We start from the raw sequence: 12921 nt of genomic DNA on the forward strand, positions 1-12921 counted from the left end.
AATGGGATCCTGGGAGAATGGAGTGCTGGGTGCAGGAGACCAGACAGGTGAGGACATGCTGGGGGCTGAGGAGTTGATACAATTTTAGGAAAAGCAGAAGGATTCTGGAGAAACCTGGGTTACTAAGGTCCCCAGAACACTGAGCCAGGAGGTAACTGAGGGTTCTTACACACTTGGAAGAACATTGTTGGGGAAGTATGGGAGAGCTGGCTAGAAGCAGCGGGGAGCAAGGGGATGCTTCCCATGAGGTGCAGGATACACGGGCCATTAGGTAGAGGCGGGTCAGGCTGAGAGACGGGGATGTTTATAGCCAGTGGGAAACGTGAAGCCAAGAGTGGGGTGAAGGCCTAGAGCAGAGTCCACTGGACTTGCCAGGCCCAAGGCAGGCAGCTCCCCACCCGTCCCCAGGCCTCGCCCTATGGACTCATGGCTTTTTTGGCTTTTCATGGAGCATGCCCCTAGGGGTAGGGAAGGGAGAGCCTGCAAACTCTGGGGGGTGGATAGTGGAGGGGAGTGAGTGGCAGGAATTGGGGTGAGGCACTTGGGCCAGGGTGTCTGGTGGAGGGAGGCTGCCTGGCAGCATCATGAAGAGGAAGTGAGGCCAGATGCCAGTCCAGGGACCTGCCTAGACCTGGAGGGTGCTGCCTGGGCCCCCCCATACCAGCCTGGGGGAGAGGCAGTCCCCTTTTCCCAAGTGCCTGACTCACTCACTGCTGAAGCGGTGTTGGGAGGCTGAGTGGAGAAGGGGAGACTGGTCCCCAGCTTCCAGGGTTTTCCGAGGCCGGGGAAACAGGACAAGGAATTGTGTGGGGTCCCCTGGGGGCCACTTTCTGGGGGGTTCTTATCCATGCTTTGCCCTGATGGCTCTGTGCCCCTGAGTGAGGCTCTCTGAGTCTCAAGTTCCTCGTTTGTCACTAGGGGAGTGGAGACAATACCAGTCCTACCTCCTATCTGCCATCTTTTTGTTCACATCAGCACTAAGGGGAGAGAAGGAAGAGGAGGCTGGCCTGTGGGGGTTCATTCTCCGTACTCGCCTGAAAACATTTTTCTGAGTGGATAGGAACCCCCAGTTTCCTCCTGCTTTAATTTTTTGAGAACCTTAGTAACCCGGGTTTCCCAAGAATTCCTCGGCGTCTTCTTAGATGTGCCCCCTAGCATGTCCCGACCTGCCTGGTCTCCCTCTGCCCGCACGTGCTCTGTCTCAGGTCCTCTTCACCAGGGGCAGGCGTCAAGCTCTCTGGACTCCTGTGTCCCTCCCTCCTACTTATCTCCTTTCCCATCCTTTGCTCCCCTCCGGCTTTTCTCTAACCGTGGGAATCCTCCCAGTTTCCAGCACGGGCCACCTCTGGATATCGCCTTGCAGTTGGCATTTCGATCTGGCCGTGCTCCAGAGAACAGCTTCTTCAGGTGTTTCGTGAGCCACGTCCTCACTGTCCAGCAGAGTGGGAGCCGAAGGCTGTTACCTGATCAGAAGGACTGACCGGGCTCGCCGGGCGGTGGACATCCCAGGCCCCTCCACCCGGGCCCCTGTGGACAGGGCGGGGCCGGGTGAGCAGGCAGCCGGGCTATGGTTTGGTGCCTCAGTCTGGCCATCCTCAGCCTGATCATCAGCCAGAGGGCTGACGGTGAGCTGGCCTCCAGATCTCCCTGTGAGCTTTGGGGTGGGCGCGCTCCCCAGGGGTTCTCTGTGAGCATGTGAGGGTTCCCTCAACTACTCAGAGTCCTAGGGAGCCCCCTCTCAGCCCTGACCTGGGCCCTGCTGTGTCTCATGCCGCCCGCCATGCAGGTCACGGGAAGCCTGAGGTGGTGTCGGTGGTGGGCCGGGCTGGGGAGAGCGCCGTGCTGGGCTGTGACTTGCTGCCCGCAGCTGGCCAGCCCCCGCTGCACGTCATTGAGTGGCTGCACATTCTCTTATTTGATAACCACCTGAGCGATTTGCTGGGCGGCCCAGGGGGTTTCTCCTTACCTGCTCTGTCCCTGCCCTGACCTTACCTCAGCTCCACTGCTTCGATTCTGCTTAATAAGCATGTGCTCCAAGCTGCATTTACACATGTGTGCACGCATGCGAACACACGCGCACACACACATGCACGCACACATGCACACACGCACACACGCACATACATGCACACTCCGTTTAGAACTCCATGTGGTCTGTTCCCAGGAAGATCCGACAGCCCTGTTTCAAGTATCCAACTTAATTCTCTAACCGCTTTTCTAGATCTCATCACAAAGCTTCCCAGACTCCATCCTGATCTTCCCTGGTCTCCCCACGTGGCCCTGTCCTGGTCCCTGGCTCTGCTCTCAGCTCAGTCCCCTGCCCTCTCCCTCCTCCACTGCCTTGAATGCTAGTTTGGGGCTCCTTGGCCCATAGGGCCTGGACTGATAGGGCAGCAGGTGGGTGGGTCTACAGCCTGTCTGCTTGTCCAGTGGGAGCTCAGCCTGTGCACAGAGGTGAGCTGGGGAGGGCCGGGCTCCCAAAAGATCAGCGAATGGAAGGGCCTGGGGCTGGGTTGCTGCTCCAAGGGGCTCCTGTATGGACTATAAAGGAGTGTGTAGGCCTCCGTGGGCCGATCAGAAGGCTCAGCTCGCTCCTAATCCTGGCTGGAGCCTTAATCTGAGAGGTGTAGGGCAGGTCTCAGAGGGCAGTGTGTGGGAGGCCCAAGGTGGGGTCCCCTGTGAACTAAGGAGGAAGCCCAGGAAAGGCCACCTGGGAGGTCCTTGCTGGCTGGAGGGGGCTCCCCCTTCCCCGGTTTAATTTGAATCCCGGAGAAGCCAGAGGATTGGCTGAGCTCTCTCCGTGGGGCTGGCTGACAAAGGGGAGGCGGCACAGGCAGGTGCTGCCCAAGGGAAGAGTTTATTTTCAAACTGGGGGCAGCTGTTGGCAAACAGCCTAGTGGGAGCATATGTGTCTCCACAAGCCCCCTGGGAACTGATGAAAGCGGGCTCTGGTTAGGACAAGTGGAGAGAAAGCGACCCACCCGTCCACTACCTCCGCCTCCCTCCCCAACCCCATCCTGTTTTGAGGTCTGACCAGCAACTGGGCTACCTGTGGGATTTCTGTCTGTCAGGGCTGTCACCTCTGGGGCTTTCTTCCTACCCCTGCCCTTTGTGTCCACCCAGCCCCAGTCTGGGGCTCCTGGTTGGGCCAGGGCTAGTCCTGAGTCTGGTCCCAGGGTGGAGGTTGGGGGATGGTCCTTGTGCCCATTAACTCTTTCCTGCCTCCCAGTGTGCAAGGGGCCTCTTTCCTGCCTCCCAGTGTGGAAGGGGCCTCTCATCCTTTGTGTAGGGGACTCTGAACTGCCCGTTGCTAGGCAATGGGAGGTAGAGGTTGCTAATGACTCTTCTGCCCTGTCATAAACCCTCTGGGCAAGTGAAGGGGCCATGGCCTGGGACTGTGTGGGGCTGGTGCCTCGAATGTGGGAGGAACCATGAGAGAGACGGGAGCTTTAGGGCCTGGACTGAAGGGAAAGCTTCCAGCCATGGAGGATTCCAGAATCAATCTAGCGGAGGAGACTGGGTTTATAGACTAGGTTGTAGGTAGTAAAAGGCCGTATAAAGCCAGCTAGTGCCAACTACTAGGATTAAGTCCGACACAGTGTGAAGTGCTGGCATGGAGTGCCTGCGTGGTGTGAACGTGGCTGGCATGAGAGGACAGAGGCGTGCCTTATGGACTTCACCTTCCCGGGGTGGGTCTTAGGCCAGTCCTTCTATTCCATGGGACCTGCTTTTGGTTTTCGACTTTTCTGTTGTATTTCTTGGTAGTTTGAAGGTGCACCAAACAGCAGAAGGGACATGAGTTTTTTTCCTCTCTCCTGACTTGTTTGATACAAATCACTTATCTTATTCTGCTTTAGATCCCTCCAGTCACCTCCCCTTACTGCCTTTTGTCCTCCCAAACCCTCTGCATGGTCACAGCTTCCTGGAGACCTTCTGTATCCTCTCGCTCCATAGTGTCTTGGAATATCTGGGCGCAGTTAGCACCATTGTTTGGAACTGTGTGTACGTGAACGTGAACGTGTGTGGGTTCCCTGCCTGCTGGGAGCTTGTGAGAGCGACGATGCGTCTCCTGCTTCCTTTATACATCCCTGCCTGCAAGGAGGTCTCAAGTTCTTCAGGCTCTGGGCCCATGGGTGGAGGGTGGGCCCCCAGGAGGTGGACCAAGGACTCAGGTGGACTCAGGACTGCCTGCCCTGGCCATCTTCCTGTTCTGTAATGGGTATTGCAGTCCACATCGCACAGGAAAGTTAGGACATGCAGTGTCTTCACTGATGTTCTGGTCAGCACACGACGAACTGTTACCACTGGCTACTAACACCGGAGTGAGCACACTGGGAGTGCTCCGTGCTGGTGCCTGGAGCACTGCATGCTCCGGACACCAGTGTGCGGTGAAAGCATGACCGTCTGAGAAAGAAGGCCTGGCTTCGGCACTCACTAGTCATGTGATTTGGGGAAGAAGCTTCCTGTCAGCTCCTTCCTCTATCATGGAATTTTGGGGAGGATGAAATACGGTGACAGGGCCTCATATCGCACAGCCCGTATTCAACATTCAATTTCCCTTCCTCTCCTGGCTTCTTTGTCGAGATGAAGACCACAATGAAAAATTTATCACATGGCAGTTAGCGGGGGTGGCAGCCTGCGGTCTGTGGGGTGCAGGGCCAGGTAGATTAGGGTTACTGAGGAATGTTATGGTGGGTGGGAAGGTGTGATTATGTTAAATATTTACCTGCAGGTCCTTGGCTTATCTCTTAGGTGGAGATGTAAACACCAAGCCCTTTAAACAGGCTCACCCTTCCTAGAGAATCCACACCCCTGGACTTCATCCCTGGGGGGAGGAAGTCCCCGCGCACAATCATAAAGCCGGCCTCCACTTAGTCATTCTCTTCCCAGATGGCAGTGGGGGCGCCATGGGGTCAGACGATAATTCAGAAAGGTCACCTCTCTAGGGGAGAGAGGTTAGGGTAGAAGCAGATGGGGGGGTGTGCACAGACAGCTGTAGGATTCCTAGTGTTAGGAAGGGCTGATTTGGAAGGGGCACAGTCTGGTGGGAGTGGGCACGGTTCTAAGGCACTTGTGTCTTTTAACCACATGGAAGGTCCAGGTCGGGTGGGCAGCGGATGAATGCAGAGGGCTCAGCTGGAGGAGGGAGACCTCCCATAGGCTGTCAGTCATGCAGGTGAGAGATACCCAGCACTAAACTAAGGTGAAGGAGGTAGAGAAAGAGCAAGGGTGTAGGTAGAATATGAAAGATTTACTGGACAGGTAGAGGGAGCGGTCACGGCGAGAGGAATAGGTGATGCTGGGTTTCTGGGAGGGGGGCTGGGTGCACGGTGGTGCTGTTCGCCGCTACAGGGTAAGGGAAGGGAGAGGATGTGTTATGAGGTGTGGGCCGGGGCCGGATTGAATGCAGGTTGCTGATTTCAAACCTTGAGCTCATTTATTTGTTCACCAATCTTTATGTGAGCATCTGCTGATGCCGGGCGCCATGCTGCCTGCCTTCCCTACATGACCTCTTCCCTCCCCTCCACCTGGAGTTCTCTCTCCTTTTACAGATGGGGACACTGAAGTTGAGAGAGATTGGGGCATATAGCAGAGCTGCCATTCTTTCTGCATTGCACTGCCAGACAGCTGTCTGGGATGCAGGGCTGTCGGGAGCTGCTGAGGGACTTGGGGGCACCCTCCGTCCCTGGTGGGGCGGTGTAGATGCTGAGTGAGGTGGGGATGCAGTGCCTGCCTGTGCTGGGCTCTGGCCTTGGGGAGCTCTATGTCACTCAGCTGGGGCCTGGGTGCCCCGAGGGATGAGGGGGTGGGGTGAGGAGGCTGCTGATCTTGCTGACTGGCTGTGCGGACTCTGGCCACCCAAAGGCGCTTAGGCCGCTGATAATAGCCCTGAGGGATTAGGGCCTTTGGGAGAGTAGGTCTGGGTCTCCGCTTAGGCCCCAGTCACTGCTGAGCTTCCGGGGACAGTCCCGTGGCAGGAGGAGGACTCATGGGAGGGGCAGATGCTGGAAGAATCCAAGGATACTCAGTGCTGGCTCTTCCACCCGCTCCCCCAACTGTCCTGGAAGCTGTCCGCCTCTTATAGTGCTGGGTTCCCTTTGTCGAGACCGGTCCCCACGGCTGACGCAGGAGCAACGAGAGGGGCTGACGAGGGACCTGCCCTCAGTACCCTCTGCGCCTCTCCAGACCCCCCTCCATCAGGGTACCGGGGAGAGACTGGGCCCAGTGTTGACCTCTGAGAATGACCAGTGTGACTAGGGTTTGGGGCTCCCTTGGGTCCCTGCAGCACCCTGATTCAGGGCTCCTCCTCCAGGGCGAGTCCGCCTGCAGAAGGGGGCATCTCTCCAGATCGAGGGGCTCCGGGTGGAAGACCAGGGCTGGTACGAATGCCGCGTGCTCTTCCTGGACAGGCACAGCCCCGAAGACGATTCTGCTAACGGCTCCTGGGTGCACCTCACAGTCAATTGTATGAAGCTGGGAGCAGGGTGATGGGGCCCTGGCTGGTGAGGGGGGAGGGTATGTGGGGGGAGGAGTGGCAGATTCTCAGTCCCACCCTTGCTGACACCCTTATTTGCTCTCATTGTTTGTATTCTGTCCCTCCCACGCCCACTCCTGCACTTTCTGGTCTTCGAAATCCAGTCTAGGGTCTAATAGGCTCTCTGTTAGGAACTTTATTTTCCCCTCTCTTCCCTGCTCCTGCCTCCCTGGCCAGGAGAGAGTAATGGGTAAGGGGGTGGGGGCTCTTGGGCCCTGAGTGAAACACAGATCACATATATATATACAGCATATTTTACAAAAATAGCTTTGAACCCAATACCACATGAATTCTTTCTCAACCCTGAGAAGGAAGGAGGTCATAATTATTTCCATTTTATAGATGAGTAGACAGGGGCTCAGGGTCGTGCCACTGATTAGGGGCAGAGTGGAGTCTAGAACCCTGGCCTCCTGATGCCCAGAACAGTGCTCTTCTAGGGGGCACCTGGCTGTGAGCACCCTGCCTGTGCTCAGACCCCATTGCCAACTCTGCAACCCAGTTTTGGGCTGGGCTGGTGCAATCCTCATTCAGCCCCAAGAGCAGGAGACAGGGTGGCCCTGGGCCAAGGCTGCAGCCCTGATCTGTCTCCCTGCCTGCAGGCCGGGAGCTCCTCTGGCAGCCCCTGATGCCTCTCTCTTTGCAGCACCCCCTCAATTCCTGGAGACACCTCCTCAGGTGCTGGAAGTTAAGGAACTGGAGCCCTTGACCTTGCGTTGTGTGGCCCATGGCAGCCCCCAGCCTGATGTGGCTTGATGCTGGAAGAATCCAAGGATACTCAGTGCTGGCTCTTCCACCCGCTCCCCCAACTGTCCTGGAAGCTGTCCGCCTCTTTAGTGCTGGGTTCCCTTTGTCGAGACCGGTCCCCACGGCTGACGCAGGAGCAACGAGAGGGGCTGACGAGGGACCTGCCCTCAGTACCCTCTGCGCCTCTCCAGACCCCCCTCCATCAGGGTACCGGGGAGAGACTGGGCCCAGTGTTGACCTCTGAGAATGACCAGTGTGACTAGGGTTTGGGGCTCCCTTGGGTCCCTGCAGCACCCTGATTCAGGGCTCCTCCTCCAGGGCGAGTCCGCCTGCAGAAGGGGGCATCTCTCCAGATCGAGGGGCTCCGGGTGGAAGACCAGGGCTGGTACGAATGCCGCGTGCTCTTCCTGGACAGGCACAGCCCCGAAGACGATTCTGCTAACGGCTCCTGGGTGCACCTCACAGTCAATTGTATGAAGCTGGGAGCAGGGTGATGGGGCCCTGGCTGGTGAGGGGGGAGGGTATGTGGGGGGAGGAGTGGCAGATTCTCAGTCCCACCCTTGCTGACACCCTTATTTGCTCTCATTGTTTGTATTCTGTCCCTCCCACGCCCACTCCTGCACTTTTTCTGGTCTTAAATCCAGTCTAGGGTCTAATAGGCTCTCTGTTAGGAACTTTATTTTCCCCTCTCTTCCCTGCTCCTGCCTCCCTGGCCAGGAGAGAGTAATGGGTAAGGGGGGGGGGGCTCTTGGGCCCTGAGTGAAACACAGATCACATATATATACAGCATATTTTACAAAAATAGCTTTGAACCCAATACCACATGAATTCTTTCTCAACCCTGAGAAGGAAGGAGGTCATAATTATTTCCATTTTATAGATGAGTAGACAGGGGCTCAGGGTCGTGCCACTGATTAGGGGCAGAGTGGAGTCTAGAACCCTGGCCTCCTGATGCCCAGAACAGTGCTCTTCTAGGGGGCACCTGGCTGTGAGCACCCTGCCTGTGCTCAGACCCCATTGCCAACTCTGCAACCCAGTTTTGGGCTGGGCTGGTGCAATCCTCATTCAGCCCCGAGAGCAGGAGACAGGGTGGCCCTGGGCCAAGGCTGCAGCCCTGATCTGTCTCCCTGCCTGCAGGCCGGGAGCTCCTCTGGCAGCCCCTGATGCCTCTCTCTTTGCAGCACCCCCTCAATTCCTGGAGACACCTCCTCAGGTGCTGGAAGTTAAGGAACTGGAGCCCTTGACCTTGCGTTGTGTGGCCCATGGCAGCCCCCAGCCTCATGTGACTTGGAAGCTCCGAGGACAGGACCTCAGCCAGGGCCAGGGCCCGATGCAGGTGAATCCTGTTGCTGGCTGGTGTGAGGGGCAGGTGGGGGTATGGGGGCGGGCTGTGGGACAGAGCTGGCCAAAGCCAGAGGAGCCTGGGGTGCTGCCTCCCTCTGCTGGCCAACCTGGGAAATGCAGGGTCTGAGGCCTGCTGGAGGGGGCCTTCCCCCTCCACTCCTACCCTAGGTGCAGAATGGGACGCTGTGGATCCGGCGGGTGGAGCGAGGAAGCGCTGGGATCTACACCTGCCAGGCCTCCAATTCCGAGGGCAGCACCACCCACGCCACGCAGCTGCTTGTGCTAGGTGCCGTCTGTGGGGAGGGCGGGGAGCTGGGACACTGATGGAGAGGCCTGATTGTGGTGGGGCCGGGCCGGGGAGGGGGGCGTGCATATCTGGAATTTGGAGGAGACATGCCTGAGGATGAGGACAGGGGCCCGTGGAGAGTGAGGGAGCTCCCAACACAGGCTGTTCTTCTAAAATCGGCATCTTACGTTTTAAAAGGATCGGTAAGCAGACAAAGAGACATTTAGTGCAAAGTGCTGCAGTGTAGAGAGGAAGGCACGGGTGCTGGTGTTCGCTCATGAGCCCGGTGGCCCCCGTGGCCCCCGGTCTCCCCATCTATATAAAGAGGTTCGTATCTACCACCACAAATTGTAGGGCGGTGACAAGAATTTAATTAGTGATCAGCACCTAGTAATTCCTGGCCAGGACCTCCCCTTTAGAATGAAAGCTGAGCAACGGAAGGCCTGGACTCTGCCTCCATCAAGCCCCTGAAAGGCTGTGTCGGGAATGGCTGCGGGCGAAGTCTTGGGTGTTGGGAAGCCTGACTGAATCTCACCTTCCCTGCTGACCTTGGGAAGCCGCTCACAGCCTCTCTGCCTCCGAGCCTTCGTTTCTTCACGTGTTCCCACCGCACAGGCTCTTCTGAGGGTGAAAGGCAACGAGCAGTGCTTGGCAGAGCCCCTGGGAGTGGAGAGGGGGGCGAGCAGAGCAGCGGCAGCTGCTGGGGCGGTGCTCTGTGGCTTGGCCAGGCTCTCAGGAAGCGCACCCGGGATGGGGGTTCAGAAAGCAAAGGCCTGGGACAGGAGTGACCTGGCACGAGGCGCAGCGCTGCCCGCACGTACCTAACAGAGCGTCCATAGGCGCTGACGTGTGAAGAGAGGGCTGGCCAGGCGGGGAGGGCTGGGATCGGGAGGGCGGAGTCAGGACCTGTGAGCTGCACACGGTAGGAGACAGCAGCTGCTCTGGGGTCTTGAGTAGATGTGTTCTGTGGCCAAAGAATAAATAAATGGCCTTTCGGTGCATGGATGGCCATCAGAGGGGGAGAGGTGAGGAGCCTGGGCCCAGGATCCCTGGGACATCTGGGGGTAAGGTACTCGGTACCTGGATTAGGGCAGGAGACACAGAGATGATTTAAGGTGTGGCAGACAAGGGGTCTAGAGCAGTGATGGCAAACCTATGACACGTGCACCTGGGGGTAAGGTACTTGGTACCTGGATTAGGGGAGGAGATAGAGATGATTTAAGGTGTGGCAGACGAGGGGTCTAGAGCAGTGATGGTGAACCTATGACACGCGAACTCATTTTTTTGGTTGATTTTTCTTTGTTAAATGGCGTTTACTTATATAAAATAAATATCAAAAATATCTTTGTTTTACTATGGTTGCAAATATCAAAAAATTTCTATATGCGACACGGCACCAGAGTTAAGTAAGGGTTTTTCAAAATGCTGACACGCCGAGCTCAAAAGGTTCGCCATCACTGGTCTGGAGGGTGAATGAGTGGAGAGTTAAACCTGGTCCCCCTCCCCAACACACACACACACACACACACACACACACACACACAACACACGGTTTCAGGCAGGAGGAACTGGGTGAAGGAGTGTTCTAGAGGGCAGCTCCAGGAAGAGCAGTAAAAGTGAACTCAGGTGTCTGGGAAGACTGTGGGCTGAGGCCCCTCCCTCCCCTGTGCTCCCCACAGGACCCCCAGTCATCGCAGCACCCCCCAAGAACAGCACAGTCAATGCCTCCCAGGATATCTCCTTGGCCTGCCGGGCCGAGGCGTACCCGGCCAACCTCACCTACAGCTGGTTCCAGGACAGCGTCAACGTCTTCCACATTAGGTGGGGCTCTGAGGGATGGGGCGGGGACTGGGGGACGGGGGCACAGGTTTTGGGGAGCCTCTTGGCTGAGCCAGGCCTAGACTCCTCCCCACACGTGCCCCATTGCAGCCGCCTGCAGTCGCGCGTGCGGATCCTGGTGGATGGGAGCCTGTGGCTGCAGGCTGCCCAGCCTGATGATGCTGGCCGCTACACCTGTGTGCCCAGCAACGGCCTCCCGCACCCGCCTTCAGCCTCAGCCTACCTCACCGTCCTCCGTAAGCCTGGGCCCTGCTCCCCTCACAGCCCGCTCCCTCCCCTGGGCCAGGCCCAGCGCCTCCTGCATCATTTGCCACTGTTTCCCCCAGACCCAGCCCAGGTGACAGCGATGCCTCCTGAGACACCCCTGCCCATCGGCATGCGAGGGGTGATCCGGTGCCCAGTTCGTGCCAATCCCCCGCTGCTCTTCGTCAGCTGGACCAAGGATGGGCAGGCCCTGCAGCTGGACAAGGTACAGGCTTACAGGCTTGGGGCAGGGGAGGGAGGCCTCGGCTTGTTTCTCCAGTCAGGACAGCTGGGGCGGAGTTAGTTCAGTCTAATTTAATTCACTGACTAGAACATACACGTGCTGCTGGGTACTGTGCAGGGTGCTGCGTGGGGAGCCGAGCAGAGAGACGTCCGTGCGTAAGGAGGGCACAGCCTAGAAGCCGGAGGGACAGCCACGGGGACACTGTGCTGGAAGGCCAGGGATGGAGGAAGTACCTTCTGTTAGGCACTGGTGGAGGATAGATCAGCTACCATCTGGGACTTTTGTTGGGGGCCTTGAAGGGTGGGCAGACATGCCATGCAGAAACCAGGGCCCAAAGGCAGAAAACACCAGAGTGCCTCTCTGACACAATGAGCCACCAGCGTGGGGGGAGCCCGTGTGGATGTGCGTGTGCACAGGAGGCTGGGAAGGCAGGCTGGTGCCAAAAGGAAGAACTCTGGATGCAGGGTAATATGACCTCATCCCAAGCAGATTGGGATCTTTTGTTTGTCGGCAAAGACTATAAATTCCTTGTGGGCAAGTATTGCATCTTTTAATCCTAGTGTCCCCAGGGTTTCGGCCGTAATAGTACTCAATACGTTTTTGTTGAATGTTGGGGGGAAAAAAGTCTAAAGGCAGTTGGAGGCAGTGAAGTTGCTTGAGCGATGGTGTGGTAGCAGGAGTTGCATTTGTTGGATGGAATGTGGGGGAGAGAGTGGGCAGGGAGCGGGGTCAGGGGCCGTTGAAGTGGTCCAGGTGGGAGTTGTGTAGCTTGAGTTAGAGAGGACGACATGAAGATGGATGGGCCTCACGTCTAGACAAGAAGCCGTCCCAGGAGGACAGACCTGGTGAGTATGTAGACGGGGGAGTGAGGGAGAATGAGGAGTTAGCGGTTAGCAAGAACAGTGGGGCCTTTCACAGAAATAGGGAAGCCAGGAAAAGGATCGATTTGGGATGGAAGATGCTGAATTTAGTCCTGGAGTGCTGGGAAGACAAATAGATGAGGTCCCAGCAGCTGGGAGCGCCCACACAGCTCACCTGCAGGGGGCGCCATCCACACTGTATTCCCTGGAGTTGTGCAGCGCTGGCCTTCACTGCCCGTGGGCGGGGCCCACTCTGGGAAAGGGAGAGAGGACTGGGTGCGGAGGGGTCAGGCCTGGAGGCTGAGCTGGTGTGGCCTCTCTCCATCTCGGTTTTGCTTCTGCTGACTTTGTTTTCCTCATTGTCATCTCCTCTTCCCTCCAGCTCCCCGGCTGGTCCCAGGGCCCAGAAGGCTCGCTGGTCATTGCCCTGGGGAATGAGGATGCTCTGGGAGAATACGCCTGCACCCCTTACAATAGCCTTGGCACGGCAGGGCCCTCCCCGGTGACCCGAGTGCTGCTCAAGGTGAGGCCCAGGGTTAGCCAGCAGCGGTGGGGCAGGTGGCTGAAGATGCCCCCCGTGTGGACACCTGGCTGATAGGGAGGTGTGTGTGTGTGCGGTGTGTGTGGTGTGTGTGTGTGTGTGTGTGTGTGTGTGTGTGGTGTGTGGTGTGTGTGTGGTGTGTGGTGTGTGTGTGGTGTGTGTCGTGTGTGTCTTTGATGTGTGTGTGTGGTGTGTCGTGTGTGTGCGTGTTAGTGTGTGTGTGTATGTGTGTGGTGTGTGGTGTGTGTCTTTGATGTGTGTGTTTGGTGTGTCTGGTGTGTGCTG

At 57.5% G+C, this 12921-nt stretch overlaps 2 protein-coding genes across 2 annotated transcripts in view; both read left to right on the forward strand.

Moving 5' to 3' along the window:
* Nucleotides 1-1480, forward strand: part of SLAMF9 (SLAM family member 9) — an 11566-nt gene extending 10086 nt beyond the window's left edge. Inside the window, exon 5 of the mRNA XM_015558587.1 lies at nt 1327-1480. Within this exon, the coding sequence (XP_015414073.1) occupies nt 1327-1480 (154 nt within the window). The remainder of the gene's footprint in view (nt 1-1326) is intronic.
* Nucleotides 1-12921, forward strand: part of IGSF9 (immunoglobulin superfamily member 9) — a 19893-nt gene that overhangs the window by 1966 nt on the left and 5006 nt on the right. The window contains exons 2-11 of the mRNA XM_015558592.1: nt 1327-1625; nt 1787-1954; nt 6086-6202; nt 6314-6466; nt 8461-8615; nt 8792-8909; nt 10589-10730; nt 10839-10984; nt 11075-11217; nt 12478-12618. Coding sequence (XP_015414078.1) covers nt 1568-1625; nt 1787-1954; nt 6086-6202; nt 6314-6466; nt 8461-8615; nt 8792-8909; nt 10589-10730; nt 10839-10984; nt 11075-11217; nt 12478-12618 — 1341 coding nt within the window. The 5' untranslated portion in view covers nt 1327-1567. The remainder of the gene's footprint in view (nt 1-1326; nt 1626-1786; nt 1955-6085; nt 6203-6313; nt 6467-8460; nt 8616-8791; nt 8910-10588; nt 10731-10838; nt 10985-11074; nt 11218-12477; nt 12619-12921) is intronic.

Source organism: Myotis davidii, unplaced genomic scaffold, assembly GCF_000327345.1.
Source record: "Myotis davidii unplaced genomic scaffold, ASM32734v1 scaffold251, whole genome shotgun sequence".
Taxonomy (NCBI): Eukaryota; Metazoa; Chordata; class Mammalia; order Chiroptera; family Vespertilionidae; genus Myotis; species Myotis davidii.